The 23,282-nt window shown below is 38.8% G+C and overlaps 1 protein-coding gene across 3 annotated transcripts in view; it reads right to left on the bottom strand.

Moving 5' to 3' along the window:
• The window catches only part of ankrd28b (ankyrin repeat domain 28b), a 232,673-nt gene that overhangs the window by 122,999 nt on the left and 86,392 nt on the right, over positions 1-23,282 (bottom strand). For all 3 annotated transcript variants that reach the window (XM_041184421.1, XM_041184422.1, XM_041184420.1), the window contains exons 5-8: positions 14,627-14,827; positions 12,803-12,890; positions 10,840-10,982; positions 9,224-9,436 (exon numbers count right to left, since the gene is read on the bottom strand). In XM_041184421.1, coding sequence (XP_041040355.1) covers positions 9,224-9,436; positions 10,840-10,982; positions 12,803-12,890; positions 14,627-14,827 — 645 coding nt within the window. The remainder of the gene's footprint in view (positions 1-9,223; positions 9,437-10,839; positions 10,983-12,802; positions 12,891-14,626; positions 14,828-23,282) is intronic.

Raw genomic sequence — 23,282 nt, 5'->3', positions numbered from 1 at the left:
AATTCAATAGGATAGTCAAAGATCAGGAGACAGTACCAAAAGAACTGACTGAACTCCAAGTACGAATGACATGTATCCAAGAATGCTGAGTAAAGTCAGAGAGAAAAGGATCACCACAACCAATTCTGGATATGAAAGTTACTCCAGAGAACTTCAGATTTCAAATATAATACCTCTATTCAGGAATAAAGAAAGATATAAATCAAGCATCTATAGATCAATCAGTTGAATATAAGTAGTGGCCAAGGCTGCAGAGACCATAATATTGAATACTCAATTAAGTTTCATCTTTCTTTCCAAATAAGATCAAGCAAGTAGAGAATGCTAAAAGGCAAATCATATCAGAAATCTGCTAAATTCTTTGTAGTGCTGGAGTGTACTAATAAAGGAAATGCAGTAGTTATTGTTTATACAGATTTTCAAAAAACGTGTTTGAAAAGATTATGCTGAGGATGCTTGTTGATAAAATTAAGCTGCACAGTATTGTGTAGAAGCATGGATGTGAACTTATCTAAAGGACAAATCAGAGAAAAATGGTTAATGGTTATTTTTCACATTGAAGGTTAGTAATTAGTGAGTTCTCCAGGACTCATCAGTATGAGGTCCACTCACTCATTTTTTTCTTTCTCTACCTATCCATACATTAAAAATGATATGGATTTGAGTATAAATGGCATATCAAAATGAGCAGAAATCATGAACAGGATTGTACTTAACAGGCAAAGGATTGTAAGTACATAGTAAAAGAATAATACAGCACAAAAGGAGGTCATTCAGCCCTTTGGTAAAGCTATCTAATTAATCGCCATCTCCTGCTCTTTCCCCATGGCCCTGTAAATTTTTCCCTTGAAGTTTGTATCCAATTGTCTTAAATACACTAGCCTCTCCAGTCTGGAAATCTATTATTTGAAAGCAACATTAATCCAGAATTTTTTTTTGAAAAACCAGACCCAAGCAGTTCCTCGACATCATTTTGGTATTTACTTTGGGAGCGGAGATACAGGATTTGGATAAGTAAACCATTTTATTACTGATTTTCCTGCCTTATCATCTTTTTATGCTTCAGGTAAATATTTATAGCTATGGTGTTTCCTGGTTCACACACTTGTGATTCGGCTTTTTAATGTCATTTTATAAATCTAGAAATTACTTGCTCCCAAGAATGCTAGACTGGACAGATTATAGTGTTTTACAATTGAATTCACATCTTCCACCCTTTCATGCGGTGCATTACAGATCACTCGCAATGTAAAAAAAAAATGTTTTGACATGTTACTATAGAATAACAGGAAAGGATGCTGAGCAAATACATGTAAAGAAGAGGAAAAATAATAAATAGCCAGAGGAGATGAAGCATAGAAAGACCTAGGGGTTAAGGTACACAAATCTTTGTAAGTGGAAGTACAAAGTGTTGAAATTGTTACAATATGGGATCCTAGTTTATAAAGGGAGTTACCGAATACAAATGAAAAGTAATGCTAAATATATATAAATAGTTGGTTATAACAGACTTTTTATAGTGGTTCCTTAAGATCCTACTAAATTTCAACAGAAATTCTAGAGAAACAGCATCAACAGTCATTTAATGCTGTTTCTCCAGGCTTTCTGTCAACCTTCCATTAAAATTACACTGAGTGATTGGGGAACCCCCGATGATGTCCGGTTTTCAGCCCCAATTTTAAAAATTATTTCAAAGCTGTGGACAGGATACAGAAAAAGCTTGCTAAAAGACTACTAGGAATAAGCAGCTTTAGTATGACAAAAGACTAGAGAAACTGAGTTGCATTTTTAGACAGAAGTTTAAGAGATCTGAGAAATGTTCAGATGGATTTTAAGGGACTTTGATAAGATAAATAGGGAAAAATATTTCACAGGTTGGTATATCAGTATTCAACTGGCAGTAAATAATAATCAAAAAATGAAGAGGTTAGGAAAAAATCTTCGAGGGATATTAGGACATTGGATTCTCTTTACAGAAAAAGTTGTGGAAGCAGAATTCATATTAGCCCTCATGGGATAAGTGGATAAATATTTCAAAATGATTAATTTACAATGGTAATGGAAAATGGAATTAAATGGACAGCTCTTTCAGAAATTCGGCACAAGTTTTATGTGCTAAATGGCCTCTTATTATTCAGTAAAACTCTACAATTCTAATTTAAATTGAATTTTTTTCTAAAAATCCTTTAACTTACATAAATGAATTCCTACATTTGTTGCCAGTCAAACACTGAAAACAACAACTCCCTTCTACTTTTTGCAAAAACGTAAAGCACCACCAGGAATGGTGTGACTATACTACACAGATCATATTTGCTACACATCAACCCATTATATCTGTGGTCTAGAGTTTACACTTACATTAATTGTCAACAGATCCAAGGAAAATTCCTGTTCCACAAACAAAATTGAGTTATTTTAAAAATTGCTCAAAAAAGCTCTTTAGATAGTTTAGTGGGCAAATGTAAAGTAGATAAAGGTTTAAAAAGGAAGTACAAGTGCAGTGACTGTTGGAATGTAGGAAACACAACAGCCAATTTGCACACAGAAAACTGTCACAATGTGATAATTATTAGACAATTTGTTTTTGTGATATTGATTGAGATAAATATTGGCTAAGACACTGATGATAACTTCTCTGAAATGTTGGTATTGGATCTTTTAGGTCGAGAAAGAGAGCTGCACAGAGGGCCTTGATTTAACATCTCATCTGAAAGAGAGCACCTTTGACAGTGTAGCACTCCCTCACTACTCCAATGGAGAGTCAGCCTAGATTTTTGTGCTCAAGTCTTGGAGTGGGACTTGAACCCATAACCTTCTGACTCAGAGGTAAGAGTGTTACCAACCGAACCACAGCTAATCAGTGTCATGATCCAAGAGAGACCAAAGCCTGTAACCCAATATCACAATGGCTTCCTCTGTACCCACTCTATCTCAAAGCCCATCACCATTCAAAGTAAATTAGACAATTTGTATAAGGCGTGGGCCTTATATTAAGGTAGAAATGTTGATTAGCTATCCTTGAAGGCCCAACTTTCTTTTATCTTGGAAGTAAATGGACAGTTCAAAGTACAACTGTTTACAACATAACATCCTCAACACTTTTCTGAGGCGCTGGAGATCCAGTCTATCTGCTGTTAGCCCACAGGCTGCTGCCATTGTCTCCAAGTGCAAACACCTTGCTTCCAGTTAAAAAATCTGGACCCCCATTAGTCTCTAACAATCAAATCACCCAGGCTTGCTGTCAAGCAGCCTTCAAAACAGCTTACATGATTCCCTTCATTTTACCCTAAATTAAAGATACAGTCCCAAAATAAAACCTCAATTGTAATACCACTAGGAAATACAAACCAGAAGGTCAGAAGTTTAATTCGAGTCTATGCTGCATTAGATAATGACAGGGCAGACACTTTCTTCTTTACAGTTGAGAAACTGTTGAAAGTCAAAGACGCAAAAAGACAGGTCACTGCCAAGGTTGAAAAGAATAGGAGGACGCAAGATAAATAAAGTAGCAGCTGCAATGTCAAGCCTAGATTGTAAAAGTTTGAAGGTGGAAAGAAAACCTTGAGGTGAGTGAGGACTTCCATAGTCTTGAGCTGTTGAGAAACAATGAATTAGAATAGGAAACTGTACAAAGACATTTGATTTGATGGGAAAAAGCTAGATCTATTATAAGGATGTAATAGCAGAGTATTTAGAAATACATAATATAATCATGCAGAGTCAGCATGACTTCATAAAGGAGAAATCATGCCTGACAAATTATTAGAATTCTCTGAGGGGGTAACAAGCAGCATAGATAAAGGGGAACCAGTAGATGCAATATATCTGAATTTCCAAAAGGTGTTCAAATAAGGTACCACACATAAGGCTACTTCAAAAGATAAGAGCCCATGGTGTTGGGGTAGTATATTAGCATGGATAGAGGATTGGCTGACTAAAAGGCTGCAGAGGGTTGGGATAAGGGAGTCATTTTCAGGATGGCAACCTGTAACTAGTGGAGTGTCACAGGGATCAGTGCTGGGGCCGCGATTATTTACAATGTATATTAGAGACTTGCATGAGGGAAGTGAATGCACTATCGCCAAGTTTGAGGATGGCACAAAAATATGTGGGAAGTCAAGTGGTGAGGATGACACAAAGAGTCTGCAGAGGGATACAGACTGGTTAAGTGAGCAAGCAAAAACTTGGCATATGGAACATAATGTGGAAAAACGTGAGATCATGCACTTTGGCAGGAAGAAGAGGAGCTGAATATTATTTAAATGGAGAAAGACTGCAAAACGCTGCAGCACAGAGGGATTTGGGTGTCCTCATGCATGAATCACAACAAGTTAATATACAAGTTCAGCAGGTAAGAGGGAAGACAAATGGAATGTTGGCCTTTATTTCAAAGGGAATGGAGTATAAAGATAGGGAAGTCTTGCTAAAACTATGCAAAGCACTAGTTAGACCACACTGGAATATTGTGAACAGTTTTTGTCCCCCTAACTAAAGAAAGATCTACTGGCATCGGAGACAGTCCAGAGAAGGTTCAATAGGTTGATCCTGGATATGGAGGGATTTTCTTATGAGAAGTTGTGTAGGTTAGGCCAGTACTCATTGGAGTTTAGAGGAATGAGAGGCGACCTTATTGAAACATAAGATTCTGAGGGAGCTTGACAGGGTAGATGCTGAGGTTGTTTCCCTTGTGGGAGAGCGTAGGAGCAGAAGGCGTAATTTCAGAGTAAGGGGTCACCCATTTAAGACAGAGATGAGGAGGAATTTCTTCTCTCAGAGGGTAGTCAATCTGTGGAATTCTTTACCACAGAGGGCTGTAGACACTGGGTTGTTAAGTACATTCAAGGCTGAGATAGACAGATTTTTACTCAGTAAGGGAATCAAGATTATGAGGAAAAGGCAGGAAAGTGGAATTGAGGATTATCAGATCAGCCATGACCTCAATGGCGGAGCAGAACTTGATGGGCCAAATGGCCTACTTCTGTTCCTATGTCTTATGGTCTTATTTCAGCATAGGAACCATGGGGAGGATGCACAGTCGCCCTAATTGATATGCCTGCTCTGTTCTCATATGATAAGCCAATCAGGTGCATGCTAGACACAAGACTTTTAATATTAAATCAGGCTTCAGTTTTGGTTCAGTGGAAGAAATCTTGCCTCTATCAAATATCTGTTCAAGCCCTAAGAGATTTAAGTACATAACTGGGCAGGCAACTCACAAGAAGGCTGTTGTACTGTCAGAAATGCTGATTTTAGTGAATGTAAAAGATCCCATGGGCTATTCCAAGAGCAGGGAAGTTCTGCATGAATCCTGGCTAACATTTATTTTATCCCTCAACTAATATTATTGAAAACAGATCATCTGGTCATTCACTGTTTTGCTCTTTGTGGATCTTGACTGTTCCATTGCTTGGTTCGCCTTAGCTGTCATATTCTCCTATATTGTAACAGTGAACATTGCTTAAGAAATGAATTGATTTCTTGTGAAGTGCTTTGACACATCCTCAAGCCATGAAAGCAGTTACATAATACACGTTCCATCTTTCTTTTTAAAAATATTGAACTAATTTCAAACACAAGATAATTCATTTTGTTTTTAAATTTAACTAATTAAAAATTACAAGAACTGGTATAGAGGCTTAGCATATTCTTCCCATTTTTAGGATCCAGGTTTTAGTTCATTTTCAGACTACACATTCAAGTCATGTTTCTCTGTTTACTGTAATGGATCATGCATTTGTGCGTTTGAACATTTTCAATCTAATTTTTACTGAGAGTTGCTTCATAGAACAAAAATGACAATCCTCAAGTTCCTGCTGTGGCAGAGTGAAGGATCATTTTTTTGCATCACTTCTGCACTATGTTCAACCAATATTCCATGCCCCAGTACTGACATCCTTTACTGAAGCAAGGTAGCTTTTTAATTATTTAACGGTAGCATTTGCAAAATTCAAATTTTAAATATGAATCACTATATTTTTAGAAAACTATACAAGGTCGGATGTAGGTAAGTGGGATAACAGAGGTGGTAAGAGTTCTGAATGAGTTGCAGTTTAAGGAGTTGGCACTGAAGATGGCATTGAAGAAATCGTATTTGGAGGTGGAGTACAGAATTTCAGTTCTGGTGGAGCTATAGTTCCAGTGAAGGTTCTATGGTTTGTTATGATCTTGGTCAGTAACTCTGAAAAACAGAAGAAATCTGAAATCCAAGTTAGCTAACCACCTATACTCTAAAACCAGAATAAAAAGAAGTTAACTATGAACTAACAGGCAAATTGCAGTTAATTATAAACTATTATATGTTAAATGGCAGATACAGCCAAGACAGATCTTACAAATTGGATCAGCAGTCCATTCAGCACATATGTCATCAATCTCAGTGACAAAGTCCCTCAAAACTCTGACCTACTCATGAAGGATTTCAACTCCTCTTCTAGGATTTACCTCGATCCTCAGCTGACAGAAGTGAACAACCAACCCAAGTTCCACAGGCATGGTCTTTAATAAAATTGGTGCACACATCTGCAGAAGCTCCTCCACTTTGCTTACAACAGTCTGAATGGCGCAAATCCACCATGTTATCTTCAAGTAATAGAAACAGGTGCAGCAACTATACATCTTTGCTTATTCTCAGGTTCTGGATCTAGCCTATGTCTTCTTCTGCTTGGCTATACTGCACTACTGGGCTCATTATCCATTGAGCACTGATGGCTGACTCCATTTATATAGTTTCCAGTCTTGGTTTCCTTAGAAACTGGGAGGGTCAGTTTTCTTCCCCAATTTCCCTTTTCAATTTGGATCTGTCTCAAAAGGTACAAGCTTTGAAACAACAGATTCCATAATAGATTCTAATGTCCATTTTAGAAACAAACATCATGCAGATGGACAGCACATGGGGTTTGAAGCTCAGCTCAGCTCAAGGCCAAATGGAACTTTGTGGCCATGTACAGCTGATCTCAATTTGAGTAAGGAAAGGAGTCAAGAGTCTATGATTCTGCCTGTTTGAGAAAGTTTTAGATGATCCATGGCAGTAGCAAACGTGTTTTACAGCATTGGTCATGGAGCTCAGGATAGTAATGCAATGGTTAAGCTAGATGGAAGTTGGTTCCACATTAACAGTTAGAGTTGTTGATAGGGAGTTCACATTTGAGGACTAGGGGGGGAGCCAAGGATGGAACCTCAAAGCATGGCAAAATGTTTGGACTGGAGAAGAATCCATTTTGGGGATTACACTAGCTACACGGAAGTTACAACGAAGAAACAGGCCAATCACCCCAACTGGTCTATGCTAATGTTTATGCACCCCACAAACCTTCTCTCACCCTCTTCACTTAACACTATCTGCACATTCTTTATTCCTTACTTCATCTGCTTGCTTTGCTCCCCCATAATTGCATCTATGCTACTTGCCTCAACTAATCCTGTGGTAACAAAGTTCCACACTTTACACACTTTGGGTGAAAAAGTTTCTCCAGAATTCCCAACTAGGTTTATTAATGATAAAAACAAAAAAACTGCGGATGCTGGAAATCCAAAACAAAAACAAAAACAGAATTACCTGGAAAAACTCAGCAGGTCTGGCAGCATCGGCGGAGAAGAAAAGAGTTGACGTTTCGAGTCCTCGTGACCCTTCGACAGAACTTGAGTTCGAGTCCAAGAAAGAGTTGAAATATAAGCTGGTTTAAGGTGTGTGTGTGGGGGGCGGAGAGAGAGAGAGAGAGAGGTGGAGTGGGGGTGTGGTTGTAGGGACAAACAAGCAGTGATAGAAGCAGATCATCAAAAGATGTCAACAACAAGAATACAAAAGAACACATAGGTGTTAAAGTTAAAGTTGGTGATATTATCTAAACGAATGTGCTAATTAAGAATGGATGGTAGGGCACTCAAGGTATAGCTCTAGTGGGGGTGGGGAGAGCATAAAAGATGTTAAAAATAAATAAATAAATAATTTATTTTTTTACATCTTTAACACCTATGTGTTCTTTCAGGTAATTCTGTTTTTGTTTTTGTTTTCGGTTTATTAATGACTATATTTATTGGTCCCTAGCTTTGATCTTCCAACCCATCAAACAAGTGCAAACATCGTCCCTACATTTCTTTCTCTTCTATATAAAGAAAGAGACCCAGCCTGTTCAGTCTTTCCTGATAAGTGTAATCTCTCAGATCTGACATCATCCTTGTAAATCTTTTTTTTACTTATTTCAGTGCCTATCTTTTTTATAATATGGAGACCAGAACTGTGTGCAGTACTCCCATGTATGGTTTGATCAAGGTTTGATACAAATTCAATATAACTTCTCTGCTTTTCAATTCTATCCCTCTAGAAATGAACCCCCAGTGCTTTGTTACCTTGCTTATAGCCCTATTAACTGGCATTGTTGCTTTTAATAATTTGTGTGTGTGTCCACAGATCACTTTGTTCCTCTGCCCCATTTAGACTTACTTTTCAAGCAGTATGTAAGTCTCCATATTCTTCCAACCAGCTGCATTTGGGCAGGTAGAAATGACAGTAGATGATGCCAGAGGAGAGGCAATGGGCCACAGTGACACTGTCACATCACCAAAGCAAAGGGAGAATGTTGAGTGGTTGCTGTAGTAAAACAGTACTAACAACTTTTGACAAATGTTATCATGTACATGGGACAGCACCCAGATTAAAGAAATTTAAATGGTGGGAAAGGTGGACACAGTTGAGTGGTGATAATGTGTTTAAGGACTTTGTAAAGGAAAAGTGGAATCAAGGTGACGTGTTTGGAGAAGATACAGAAGCTGAGGGAATCTTTTCAAATTTTGGCGGATCCATTGTGGATTCGAAAACTGAGGCATAACTGCTGCCCAATATTTATCATAACACAACACATTAAACCATATATTGATTAGCCTGCTTTAAAGGATTATATGAAATATGCTACCAACTGAAAAACTGCTATCCTTTTGTCAAAATCTCAACCAGAACTTAAGACTTAAAAAGCAGCAGTTAACTTTTACAGACGTTTATACTGATACATGGAAACTAATTAATTTATAGTTAGGACATCTGATCCACTGTGGCAAACATTCAAGAACAAAAACTAGAGCAAAAAATCTCTACATCACAGGCAGATGGAAATTACTATTGTCATAAAATCTTCACACAATCCATTTATTTCAACCCAGTGCTCAACATTACAAATTTGGAAAATTTTATTTTCATTTACTGACAGTGGCTGTATCTGTCTCTTACCTTAATGTTCACTTCTGCCCCATTACTGACCAAGAGTTCTAAACACAGTGCACCGTGTGTTGAAGCAGCAGCAAAGTGCAGTGGAGTGAAGCCTTTCTCATTCACTTGGTTGACATTTGCTCCACAGTCAATTAGCTCATTCACAACTACATCCTGGCCATTGTAACAGGCCACATGGAGAGGAGTATTTCCATATGCATTTGGCTCATTAATCTGTGAAGTACATAACAGTTGACACAAGACTATACACTCAATAGACTTGCATTGCTAATCAAGTTCAAGAATTCTACAAGAACGAATCTAAAGATCCAGAGAAATGGCCACATAAAGTTTTAAAATTAATGCCAACATTCCTGACTATCAGCAAAATTTTGTTTAGCAATTCATTGTGCAATGAACTGCTTACTTTCTAAGGAAAGTCTAATACAATTTAACAAATCCATTGATATATAGTTTCTGTTGAAATTAGATTCCAAACTTCATGTTCATTTTATTGGATTTCCAGATGATTTAACAGTAAACTGTGTTAAATTACCAACTACAAATATGGGAAACAAATTGAAAAGGTGAAATTGGTCTGTGGGTTTATGCAGCTATTTCAAAATGCAATGATAAAAAACAAACTAAGAATTTTTAGATTGTTTCAGATCTTCAGGCAAAAGAAACTATACAAGGGAATGAAAATATTCATATACCATACAGTATCTAAAAATACAACTCTAAGCTGCTTTTAAAAGGTATTAGCATATATATATTAAATGTGCTTTATTGCTGTAACACAGAACAAAGTAAAAACAGAAAATACGAAAAACATTCAGCTGATCAGGCAGCATCTGTGGTAGGGAAACAGAGTCAACATTTCAAGTCGATGACCTTTCAGCTTCACAGCTGATATTGAGTATTCGTTTTTTCTGTTTGTATTTCATATTTTCAGCATCCAGAGTATTTTAATCTTGACTTTTTAACCATGTTAGGGGTTGCAAACGTATTGACTATATTTGAGTTAACATCAAATGTTAGGTCATTTTTCATGTGACAAATTAGTTGAGGGAGAGATATGGCAAAGGTTTTCAAACAAATACAATGTGAAGAAACCAAATGTAGCTAATATTTTCCAGTGTTAAAAGTTATCAGGCTAAGATCTCAGAGGTCTATGGATGTAAATAGACAGCCAGTTTCAAGTTTCACTATCAAAATCGGTAAAGTATATAGTAAAATTGATTTCAAAAAGTCCAAATGAATAAATCTAGTGTGGTTGTCAATAAGTAGCAAAGTAATATTCAAGTACAGAATGTTAATCCTTGGTGATTGCTACATTTTCAAAATGATGGTGAAAAGAAAAGTTGAAAATATTCAACAAAAAAAGGGATACTGAGGTAATATTACTTCTGACAAATGCCTAAACGAAGTTCATGGATAATTCTAAGTGCCCAGTTACAAAAATAAATCCAGTATCTCATGCTTCTGAAGTTTGGTTAAAATGTGTGAAGCATTAAGGTAAATGTTAATAGCACAGCAAATTCTTATGCATAAATGAAATACACGAGATAAATAAAAATACAGATAGATCATTTTCACAATCACTCAGCTAAAATGGCTGCTGTTCTTCAACTTACATCAACTCCAAGATCTAGTAGGTATTTGACGACACTGAGCATTCCACTGGAAGCTGCAGCATGAAGTGGTGTATAAGCTTTCTTATCCTTGCAAGTCACTTCAGCTCCATGTGCTACCAACAGTTTGATCACCTCAATGTGGCCTATAAAAAGCAGCAGGGTAAGAATGATATCCAAGCACTGACTTACTGCATTCAGTCAGTATTACAACTATTACTGTTAATCTGGCATTATCAAGTCTATTAAAATCAATAACTATTCCACAATGGAATTCCACAAGACTCAAGTCATATTAATTCAACTGGAGAATACATTTAAGGTCCCATATTATCTAAAGTACCAGTAATGCTTGTGGGTTCTCTCATTGTTAATTGCAACATTAGTTACTGAAATAATTGCTGATATAGAGTTAATTCTAAAAAATCAGGCCAAGTCTACATTGTTACAGACTCTGGCCATTGAGTGTCACTGTGAATCAGCCTAATCCTGAGTCTCTTGCATTTAGCCAGAAGCCATATTGGTACAGAATAAGTAAAAGAAATATCCAATTAAGTTTAGATATGTGCAAATTTATATATTTTACTGGCCCATTTCAGCCCTTTCACCTCAATGGCTTGCCCTTCATCAAATTCCTCCAACAATCAATCCGTCACTGCTTACAATCCTGGGCCACAGCCTGTACCTCACACAGCCATATAGAACCTACCTGTGCTTTGAACTCCCATCTTCCAATGAGCTGTAGCTAACTTGATTGGAAGCTCAATGAGCTTGCCTCTCAACCCATGAAAAGTGAAGCATTCACTCATAACCAAGCTGGGCCAATTGGCAACCTTTTCAAACACATCAGTCCTGTTTGCCAAATGGCATGATTTTAAATGCCATCTGAAACCACCTTTACAACATGTCACTGCGATTTCCCCACTTCATCAATGAATCAGGTGCAAGAGGTGAACCAGGCAGCAAGAAAAGGAGCAATGGGGAAAGGTGAGGAGATATGTGGGAAATAGCACTGGAAAGGAGTAAGGGCACAGAAGGGACAATGGGTGAAAGTTACCTATTGGGAGAAGTGGTGGCACTCCCTTTCCATCTGACAGGTGGAATTCCCTCCTTTTGGCTCAGGTGGGGTGCATCATTAAGACGATGCTGAGCAGAGGAATTGTTTTTGCAATCGCTTTTGGTGGCGGGGGCAAAGGGGGGGGGGGGTGGGGGGGGCAGAGGGAGGAGGGGGGGAACCAGAGGGAGAGGGAGGGGGAGCCGGGCACAGGTGCAGAGGGAGAGAGGTGGGGGGGTGGCAAGAGGGAGAGAGGTGGGGTGGGGCCAGACGGAGAGGGCAGCAAACAGAAACAGAGACTGTTCTTAGTATCTCAGCAATCCGCTTTATTTCCACAACGGATCACTTTCAGGGATCTAAATGTAGATCCATATTTCTGATTTCTCTTCTATTTTGCTCAGGGACCTTGAGTTTTTTTTTATTGATTTTCATATAGTTTAGCTGAGCATTTGAAGGGGTGAAAATTTTAAATTTCAAATTACTTTGGATTGACTAGAGGGGGAGAATAAAGATTACAGTGGGGTGTCACATGACTCTCAAAACCACATACAGGCACAATGGCATTTTTATTCAAAATGTAAAAATAAATTGACAGCTCAACAAACAACTTGGACTATACAAATTACATTTTATTTGGAGCATTGTTTGAAAAGAGCCCACTTTACTGGCAGCTCAGCTGGCATCCCCTCAGCCCTGTGCAAAATGAAGCACTCACTCATAACTCAACTGGGCCCACCTTTGAACCACATTCTTCTAACTGCTCGGTGACAACATTTCAAACCCCTCCCCCAAACTAAACATTGCAGCTCTGCAATTTCCTACCAGAAGCTTTCAAAGACTCAAAAGCAAACTAATGAGTACTTGTCAAATCTTAATGAACAGAACGTGAAAGCCATTAATGTGATGACATACCCATATAGGCAGCCCAGTGAATAGCACGTCGGTCTTTCTTATCAAAGGCATTGATGTTGGCACCTCTGGATAGGAGCAAGCTAACCATCTGGAAAACAGTTTTAATTGAATTCAATTTAATTTCTCTCATATTTTGCAATTCTTTTTCAAGCTTATTTTAGTTAAAATAATTTGCTAACATCTGTCTGTAAATAAGGGTGGTAAAATATATAATTGCTGATCCTTTGAACAGAATTGAAACATTTTGCAATTAGGAAAACTGTTGCACCAAGCAATGAAAGCAATTTGGTCCAAAATACTAAATGCAATCCCCAAGTGATCTTGGGAAATCAGTGCTAAAGCTCCTTCACTGCTAAGGCGCTGTGTCCAGGAGAACAGCATAATTCATCTTAATTCTACTGAGAAATTAGAGTTTCAAAAATGGCATTAAAATAGGGGAGGGGGAACTCTTACGGTAGCTAGAACAAACAGTCATAACTCATGAAGCCAAATCATGGCACTTTTCAAATAAAATCATTATGACAATGTTGATTTGTCAGATGTAGATGCAATATGTTGTAGCACAGAAAAAAGAAACTATTTGTGGTTTTGCTCTTAAATTAAAATTTGCCATTTTGTGATTATGGCCTTGCATAATTTCCTGAATTATTAGCAGTTTCATTTTTAAAATTATATCAGAACTTTACTATCATGTCTGCAGATCTGCGATTTCTCCTCATAAACATGCTTCCTCTTTCACCTCAGTGCTTTGAAAACTTCATATGGTTTAAAATTAACCATAAGAAAAATTTATTGTCTGAGAAATTTACTTAAGCTCATACTCTAAAACATCTTTAAACAATTATGCACTTCAAATCAGATATTGATAAATCACATTAAATACAGATGTATAGAATTAAATAGTATCAATGCTTCTAACATCAACTCTTCACAATTCATACTGTTATGATCCTGTTAGGGACCGTTAAATTTTAAAAAAGAAATCTGATCACCTGGCAATTAACTGACAGAACAACGCCACAAGATTTCACATTTTTAGCAAAAACAAGCTTTACTGTATATCAAAAAGAATTATTCTGTATCTCCTGTCACTACCGCTGACGTCATCATTGTGCAGCCATTGTTACTGCTTCCTGCTCACTATGCCCCTACTACTCCTCCCACCACCCCCTACTGCTCAGGCGTAGGTCTGGCTTCATCTCTTGACTTCCAAGGGGCTATAAGCTACATAAGACCAAAAGCTGACACAGTCTCTTAGCTGCTTCTCCAAACATTAACCAGCCTTGCCTACTAGCTATGCTCTAACTGAATTCATAGAAATAAGTTCGAAACAAAGAATCTCACTAAACTGCACCCACTTTCCATAACCATGCGACACACAGCCTGAGCCCAGGTAGAAATGCAAATTAACCATTTTTTAATTCCAACGCTTTCCTTAATTCTGGGAAACCAGATGAATAACTTATCCTTTACTGGAATAACTGTATCATGTCTCCAGTTCTTTTGATAAGGAAGCCCACCTGCTGTTTATGATTTTACCTTTCTAGCTGCTAACCTAAGTCAACATGCCCAACTATTCAAGTGTAATAAACTCCAAGTTTGCTTTAATTGTATTTACTTCAGGGTTGTTTTTACCAATTTCTCAACCAGATACTCCATTTTCTACAGTTAAAACCTTAATTCCAAAAACTAAAAGTTACATTCAAAAACAAATGAATTGTGAACCAGATAGCTGCAACAATATAAAGCAGTTATTTTTAATTAGGAAAAACTAACCCCAATTATTCAACTTTAGCCCGCTTTATAACAGTTTTAATAGAATACCTCTACATGTCCACTGAAGGCAGCATGGTGTAAAGCAGTTCTCCCTGCTCGGTCGGAGACATTTACATTACTTAAAAGGGGAACCAGAGCTTCGGCACACTTCACAGCCTTGTTTGCAGCAGCAATATGTAATGGAGTCTGCCAGTTTTTGTCACGAGCATTCACATCAGCCGAATGCTTCAAAAGCACCTGAACTGCGTCCTAAATTGAAATAAACAGTTAAGCAGAAGATTATAGTATACAATATGAAAGTGAAGTCAGCCACTGGAATATATAGCTGACCATCTGGACTAAATTTAAACATATTTTAAATCCCAAAGGGCCATTTTACTCCGTTCTCACAAAGTCTCCAACATCTGCAGGAACAGACCTCCTAGCTGACTAACTAGCCTGGAATCAAACTTTTAAGATTAGTATTCCACTGTTTCAGATAGCAAGGAAGTAAACCGATGTCCCAACATTTTCACTGAGTCACTGCAATGAAGGGAAAAGGAAAGTGGCCCACAAATAGTAGCTGACAGCTGATTTAGTTTAAACACAAGCAATTAATACTTAGTGAAACACAGTACTGCTCTGCACCAACAAAAATAGTTCAGAATTTAGTTCTTAGAATATGTTATGCAGTTCAATGCATCACTGCAATTGTTTGTGAATAACATTTGAAAATTTCCATCGTTTTTTCCCTAAACATAGAAGAAAAGCTGCAACATACAGTGAACTGAAATAAATTAACTCCTCAGCAATAGTACAAACATTATATATAGATCTTTTTCCTAAAAGGAGAACAGTTAAAAGATGAACACAACTGACAAAGCCGAATCATTTAAAATAAACTGAAATGACTCATTTGGAATATTTGTAGATATTTCACATCAAAAAGGATCTTTTGCTTTAATATTCGGGTTTCTTTCATCCTTTTTACATCAGCAAGTTGAAGTTTAGATTCTACATACTAGATACAGATTTTATTTCAATGCATGATTTAAACCCACAGCAAAGCTCTTTAATCTGGGAAAAAAAATATAGGAATGGAATAATCATTTCAAGATGAGATGGCAACAAACCAGCATCAACTCCAAATAACAGAGAAACTCATGGAATTAGTTTATTTAGCTAAGTAAACCAAAAAGTTATTTCACTCACAATATATAAGTTATAGACATTTGACAATATGAGGAAAAACAGAAAATGCTAGAACTGGACAGCAGGGCAGTCAGCAACATAGAAGAAAAAAGTTAAATTATCCAGTTAAAGCATTATCAGACCTTGCAGCAATGATTCAACATAACATTTACAGCACTGGAGCCTACTTGGCCAAACTTCAACTGGAGTTGTCTAATTTGCCTGCAACCTTTTACATTTTAGTGAAGTTCAATAGTCACTTCTAGCATGTTGAAATAAACCCTGTATACGCAAAACCCTTCTGAGCTCTCTGTTCTCCTGGTAGAAAATATTTGTGTTGACAGTGGGCTGAATTTTCCATGCCCCTTGGCATTAGCCATCATGATGGGCGTGAGGGGACAATATGGCAGAAAAGGCCAAAAATCAGTTTCACGCCGTTGTGAAACCAATTTGCGATCGCCTGCTCCGCCCATCAATGGCGGGCTGCCTTTCCCGCTGCCGGAACTTCATTTTAATACATCTGCATATCATTATCAGCCCTCCCGCCAGAATCATTCCACCCCCACACCGGATCATCTGGACATGTCGGCGTGGTTATGTGCTGACGTGTTTCACAACTATACATAAGTGACCTGCACCTGGCGAGCTGCACTTCGCTCAGAGCATCGAGGTTTGTTTGCCTACCTTGTTTCGGGCAGCACTCGTAGTCATCAGCACCAGGCTTCGCAGGCAGCACCACATCATTTTCAGTGGGGTTCACAGGCAGGTCTCCACCAACCAGCCATAAGGCAGTGGTGGCTTTTCAACAGCTGCAGGGCCAGGGCTTGTTTGGGGAAAGGGGAGAAGTGACCTCAGGCAAGGGAAGAGACTGCAGGGCGAGGGCTGTACTGGGAAAGGGGGTATCCGAGGGTGGGGGGGCACATGTTGATCTGTGCAAGTGGCCTCAAGATGGCAAGGGCTGAGGAGGCAGTCTCCAGAGATGAGATGAGGCCAGATGAAGATGTGAGGATGTGTGAGAGAGACTGAGTGAGTGGTGATGACCCTTGAGTTGGCAGGGCATGAGATGTGATGGCTTTGAGAGTTTAGAGTGATGAGATGAATGCCTTACCCTGGCGGTACAGATGAGGCCATTCATCCTCTTTCTGCCAACCTCTTCTGTGTAGCGTTGACACTGATCACCACTGCCACCACCTCCCAAACCACAGTGATGAGCTTACGGACCTCCTGCAGCCAGATTGGGGGTGGAGGACATCATGTGAGCCTCCAAAAGAGTCACTGAACTCAACTCTTCTTGGCTTTCAGGGCCATGTCTTCACTGGAGCAGTCCTGGGCTGCAAGCATTGTGAACTGTGTGGGTGGCTGCAGTTTAGATATGGTACCCAGAGCAAGGAAAACTGAGGTAATGGCGTGGCGGACGATTCAGAGGCCACCTGCCAGCGAGACGGCATGAATTGTGTGTCTACATAACTAACGAAGCAGGAAGCGGACGATATGGCATGAAAAACCACCACTGCAGCCAGCAGGTAAAACATCCTTTTTCCTGCCCGCTACCGCCCTCAGTGCAAATCTGGGATGACTCCACCCAGTGATTTGACAAAATTATTAATTTTGAGGTATGTCTTGCTCCTGTTTATTCATTATTCAGTGTTACAAATAGGGGAGAGGGGCAAACTGAACTCCTTTATTTTTCTCACCATCTGTCCATAAGCAGGGCTGTTTTACTTTTGAAATAGGTTGTGGCATGTTTCTCCAACCATCTGTTTATATTTTTACAGTGACCCGCAGCAAACTTTCTTTAAATTCAGAAGTATAGTTTGTTCATACATTCAAACCCGACGGCAACAGTGGTCGCAACTACATACAAACACAAGAAGACATGGATATTCACACGAATGCCAGAGTTCAGAATGTTGGGAGTGAGAGCTCCTTTGTGCAGGAATTGAAGTTCAAAAAGGTTCAGCCAGCTAAAAGCAAAAGTTGCAGAATTCCTTTAAAGGTGGTGACACAACTAGCTGAGGTTGGTATGCAGAGGCTTGGTCTGCTCTGCAGGCAATGGCAGGAACCTTCCAGAGAACCAGGCTTCAAGGAGGATTAGACTTGAGGCAGGCTTTGTCAGCCTGGAGGTTAAAAGCAGACTTAGTTGCAAGTCTGGAAAGAACTTTCTAAAGCCCTGGAGCTTAGGTCATGTGATGCTGTCCATTAATGAGTCATTTGCAGGCTAACAAACTATTCCTATGCCGCTGGTCAAAATCCATTGTTCACTTTAGGAGATTTATGGTGGTTATTATCACCTCTGCAGATATAAGGAATTTTGATGGCTCTCCCTTTGTTATAGGAACAGGCTGGGGAGACAGATAGTCTTCTAGTCCCTAATTTTGTTGATTGTAATGCGTCCTCACAATGAAAGGTGAGAGATTCCACAAGGATGAGGGTGGGGCTTTTGGTGCAGCAAAATCCATATTTTAAATAAGCAAAAAAGTAACTAGGGAACGAGAGAGGATTTTCAACTAAATAGTGGGGCCAAGGGATCATATTGAGGAAATGTTGTAAATTAAGACTGGAAGCAAGGCAAGAGAGAAAGGTATTGATATGGGAAATGATAAACAGGCCATAGCAGGAAGAGATAGGGAGTACAATTCTAAGAGTAAAATCAGCAGATAAGGCTGGAGGCTACAAAAATGGTAGGAGGACAAAATTAAAGGCTCTGTATCTGAATGCACATAACATTTGTCATAAAACAGATGAACTGAGAGCACAAATAGAAATAAATAAGTACAATCTGATAGCCATTATAGAGCCACAGCTGCAGGATTACATAAATTGGGACATATTAGATTGGGACATAGATTCACATAAATGGATACATGACAGGTAGGAAGGACAGGAAGGTAGGAAAAGGTGGAGGGGTAGCTCTGTTAATTAATTACGGTATTAGCACATTAGAGAGGGATGACCTAAGTTCAGGAAAACAAGATGTAGAAACAGTTTGGGCAGAGATGAGAAATGTTAAAGGCAAGCAGTCATTCATTGAAGTGGTGTACAGGCCCCCTAACAGTAACCACACGGTAGGACAGAATATAAAGGAAGAAATAACAGAATAGTATGTCAGAAAGGTATGGTAATAAACATGGGGCTTTTATTCTACATATAGAACGGAAAAATCAGACAGGCAAAGGTAGCCTAGATAGGGAGTCACAGAAGTTTCTGGGTAGTTTCTTAGAAGAGCACGTTTTGGAGCTAACCAGACAGTAGGCTATATAAGGCCTGGTACTGTGCAACGAGATAGGATTAATTAATGACCTTATAGTGAAAGCGCCCTTAGGTATCAGCGATAATATGATGATTGAATTTTATATTCAGTTTGAAGGAGAGAAGAGTAGGTCCAAGACTAGTATTTTAAACTTAAATAAGGGCAATTACGAAGGTGTGAAGTGAACTGGCAAATTAGGTTAAGGGACAGGTCAATAGAGATGCAGTGGCAGACATTTAAGGGGATATTTCAGAATACACAGAATAGATACACTACAACGAGAAAGAAAAATTCCAAGGGGAGGACACACCATCTGTAGTTAACCAGAAAGTTAAAGATAGTATCAAGCTTAAAGAAAAAGCATATAATTGTGCAAAGATGGGTGGCAGGTTAGAAGATTGGACAGAATATTTTTAAAAATCAAAGAATAACTAAAAGATTAATAAGGAGGGAAAATTTAGGGTGCGAGAGAAAGCTAGCTAGAAATATAAAGACAGATAAGAGTTTCTATAGGTATTTAAAAAAGAGTTAGCAAATCAAGTGTTGGTCCTATAAATAGAGAGTCTGGGTAATTAATAATGGAAAATAAGGAGATGGCAGATGAACTGATCAGGTATTTTGCATCAGTCTTCACTATAGAGGATACAAGTAACACCCCAGAAATAGATGTAAATCAGAAAGCAGAAGGCAAGGAGGAACGCAGGGAAATTACAATCACCAGGGAAGTGGTACTGAGCAAATTGTTGCAGCTGCGGGCTGACAAATCTCCAGATCCTAATGGACTTCCTCCTAGTGTCTTAAAAGAAGTGGCTAGAGAGATAGTTGATAGTTTGGTTATAATTTTCCAAAATTCCCTAGATTCAGGGAAGATTCCATTAGATTGGAAAATAGCAAAAAGGGAGGGAGACAGAAAGCAGGCAACTAGAGGCCAGTTAGCTTAACATCTGTCATAATGAAAATGTTAGAAGCTATTAAAGATGTTATGGCATGATACTTGGAAAAATTCAAGGTAATCAGGCAGTCAACATGGTTTTGAGGTGCAAATCATGTTCAGCCAAAGTATTGGAATTCTCTGAAGTAACATATAGTGTGATGGATATACTGTACTTAGATTTCTAGGAGGCATTTGATAAGATGCTACATCAAAGGTTAATGCTGACAATAAAAGCTCACGGTGTAGGGGGTAAGATACTGGCCCGGATAAAAGATTGGCTAGCTTACAGGAAACAGAGTGTAGGCATAAATGGGTCATTTTCTGGTTGATAAGATGTAACAAGCGGTGTGCCACAGGGATCAGGGCTGGGACTTCAACTTTTTATAATTTATGTAAATGACTTGGACGAAGGGACTGAAGGTACATTTACTAAATTGGCTGACGACACAAAGATGGTTAGGGAAGTAAGTTGTGAAAAGGACATAAGGAGGCTACAAAAAGATATAGATAAGTTAAGTGAGTGAGCAAAGATCTAGCAAATGGAGTATAATGTGGGAAAATGTGAAGTTGTCCATTTGGCAGGAAAAATAATATAAGCATTTTATCTAAATGATGAGACAATGCAGGGCTCTAAGATGCAGCAGATCTGGATGGCCTCGTGCATGAATCACAAAAGGCTAGTGTGCAGGTAAAGCAAGTAATTAGGAAAACTAATCGAATGTTATTGTTTATTGTGAGGGGAATTGAATACAAAAGTAGGGGAGGTTATGCTTCAGTTATACAGGACTTGGTGAGACCACATCTAGAGTACTGCGTGCAGTATTGGTCCCCTTATTTAAGGAAGGATGTAAATGTGTTTGAAGCAGTGCAGAGAAGATTTACTAGACTAATACCAGGAGTAGGTGATTTATCCTGTGAGGGAAGATGGACAGGCTAGGCTTGTACCCACTGGTTTTTTAAAGGAATAAGAGGTGAGTTGATTGAAACATTTAAGATCCTGAGGGGTCATGGCAGGGTGAATGTGGAGAGGATGTTTCCTCTTGTGGGGGAAGCTAGAACTAGGGGTTACTTTTTAAAAATAAGGGGTCGCCTATTTAAGATAAAGAGGAGGAAAAATTTTTTCAGAGGGTTGCAAGGCTTTGAAACTCCCTTCCTCAAAAGGCAGTAGAAGCAGGGTCTTTGAATATTTTTAAGGCAGGTAGCTTCTTGATAAGCAAGAGGGTGAAAGGTTATCAGAGGTAGGTGGGAATGTGGAGTTGAAGTTACACTCAGATCAGCCATGATCTTATTGAATGACGGAGCAGGCCCAAGGAGGCGATTGGCCCTCACCTAATTCGTATGTTTGTAAGATTTGATTTAAACAGTTTAAGGAGGTGAGGGGAGGTGGCAGCATAGTGGCATTGTCACTGGACTAGTGTTTTAGAGGCCCAGGGTAATGCTCTGGGGACCTGAGTTCAAATCCCACCATGGCAGATAAAAAAAATCTGGAATTAAAAGTCTGATGATGACCATGACACCATTGCCAATTGTCGAGGGATCCCATCTGATTGACTAATGTCCTTTAGGGAAGGAAATCTGCTGTCCTTACCTTGTCTGGCCTACATGTGACTCCAGACCCACACCACATGGTTGACTCTTTAAGGGGTGGGCAGTAAACGCTGGCCTAGCCAGTGATGCCCACATCCCAAGAAAATAAATTAAAAATGATTGCTTTCGTCTCTTTCTTGGGGGCATGACACCAGTGAAACAAATATTTCAATTTTTGATTCAAATTTATAATTTTTAAAATTCATTGCTGAAGCACGATTTCAGGAATTAAAGTCAGAGAGTTTGATTTGCTGCAGAATTTAAGTCATATCAAACTATAGGATTTTGTGCAAATTATTTTCCAATTTACAAAGCAATTATGCAGTGCACTCAGGTCATAGCAGTGACATCAATATACATTTGTTATGAGCGTTTTTTTAATTAACAAATTCGTAGACAGATTTTCTCAATATAGTACTCCAGGTCAAAAAACTGGACCTCCAAAAATTGTGCAAAATTCCTAATGATAATTATGTTTTTTTGTTTCTTTTGTGAAAAATCTGTGAACTTTTTGACCCTTTAGAGATCATGATGGTTGTCCTAGCTTAAATTTCTAACTTCTGCACTTCCTGTTATCAAGGCTCTCCTATAGCTTCTTTGGTTGTTCTTTACTTCAATCTTGACTGAATTTGATTCTGCATTTTAGCACTGCGCTTTTTCTTAATCTCGATTGGAAGTTAATCCGAGTTAGTGTAAAACTAACTTAAATTTATACTGTTTCTCCTTTCTGTACACCCTTGTTTGCCCTTCTCTTCATGCTAGTGTAATTTTTTACAATGCACTGTTTGTAAATCACACCACCAGTAAAACCAAAACACGGTTTTGCCATGGGATCCCTCTAGGCCCAGTCTCACTAATACTTTCATCGGTTTCCACAAGAAATAGGTTTTCGATGGAATGACCCCATACCACCTATCCCTTGCATGTTTCCAATATGTAGACGATATGTTCGTTATATTTGAATCTGCAGCTGCATGTAAGAATGCCCTTACACACCTTAAAGGGTTCAATCCCGTGCTAAAATTAATCTTTAAACTGGAGCAGTCTAACGAGCTGCCTTTCCTCGATATAGTAGTTGAGAAACCTACTAATGGGTTCTCTACTATTTTCTACCACAAGCCTATCTTCACTGGTCAAGATATGTTTTGGGTCTCTACAGCTCCATGGTTTATAAAGAGGGGCCTTATCAGCAATCTCATAAATAGAGCCCAAGCCATTTGCTCACCATGCAAGCTTGACCCCAAAATAGGGCGCATCAAAGCTATCCTGCAGTATAATGGCTAGCCTAATCACAACATTGGTCACTGTGTATCACGGAAACTCACAAATGGGCTGACAGCCACCACTGCCCAGTCTACCTTAAATTACCCTGGAAGAGTAAAACAGGTGAAGCTAGCCTTTTCACACTGCTATTATGCTGTAGCAACGCGTGGTATTTTCCAGGATGCTGCCGTCAAGCCCAAAAAAAGATATTCTGCTGACCACACAAATGAGTAATGTGGTATATCAACTTCAGTGGCTGGTCCAATACCACGTGCATAGGCTGTATGTCCCAACTCTGGCCGATTGTATGAAACAGCACGTCCCTTTGGCTGTCCACAATAGGCAGAGTACTAACCGTACTCAACCAGCCCATGCTTGCAAACCTCAGAACATAATGTCTTACATTAGATGTAATTCCGCTATTGGTCAGAACACCCAGAATTGTAACAAGTGCTAAGAATTACATTAACAATTAATTTAAGGTCGGTTGGGCTCGTACT

The sequence above is a fragment of the Carcharodon carcharias genome, chromosome 3 (genome assembly GCF_017639515.1).
Source record: "Carcharodon carcharias isolate sCarCar2 chromosome 3, sCarCar2.pri, whole genome shotgun sequence".
Classification (NCBI taxonomy): Eukaryota; Metazoa; Chordata; class Chondrichthyes; order Lamniformes; family Lamnidae; genus Carcharodon; species Carcharodon carcharias.
The sequence above is the reverse complement of the archived record's forward strand: the minus strand, read 5'-3'. Positions and strand labels throughout refer to the sequence as shown.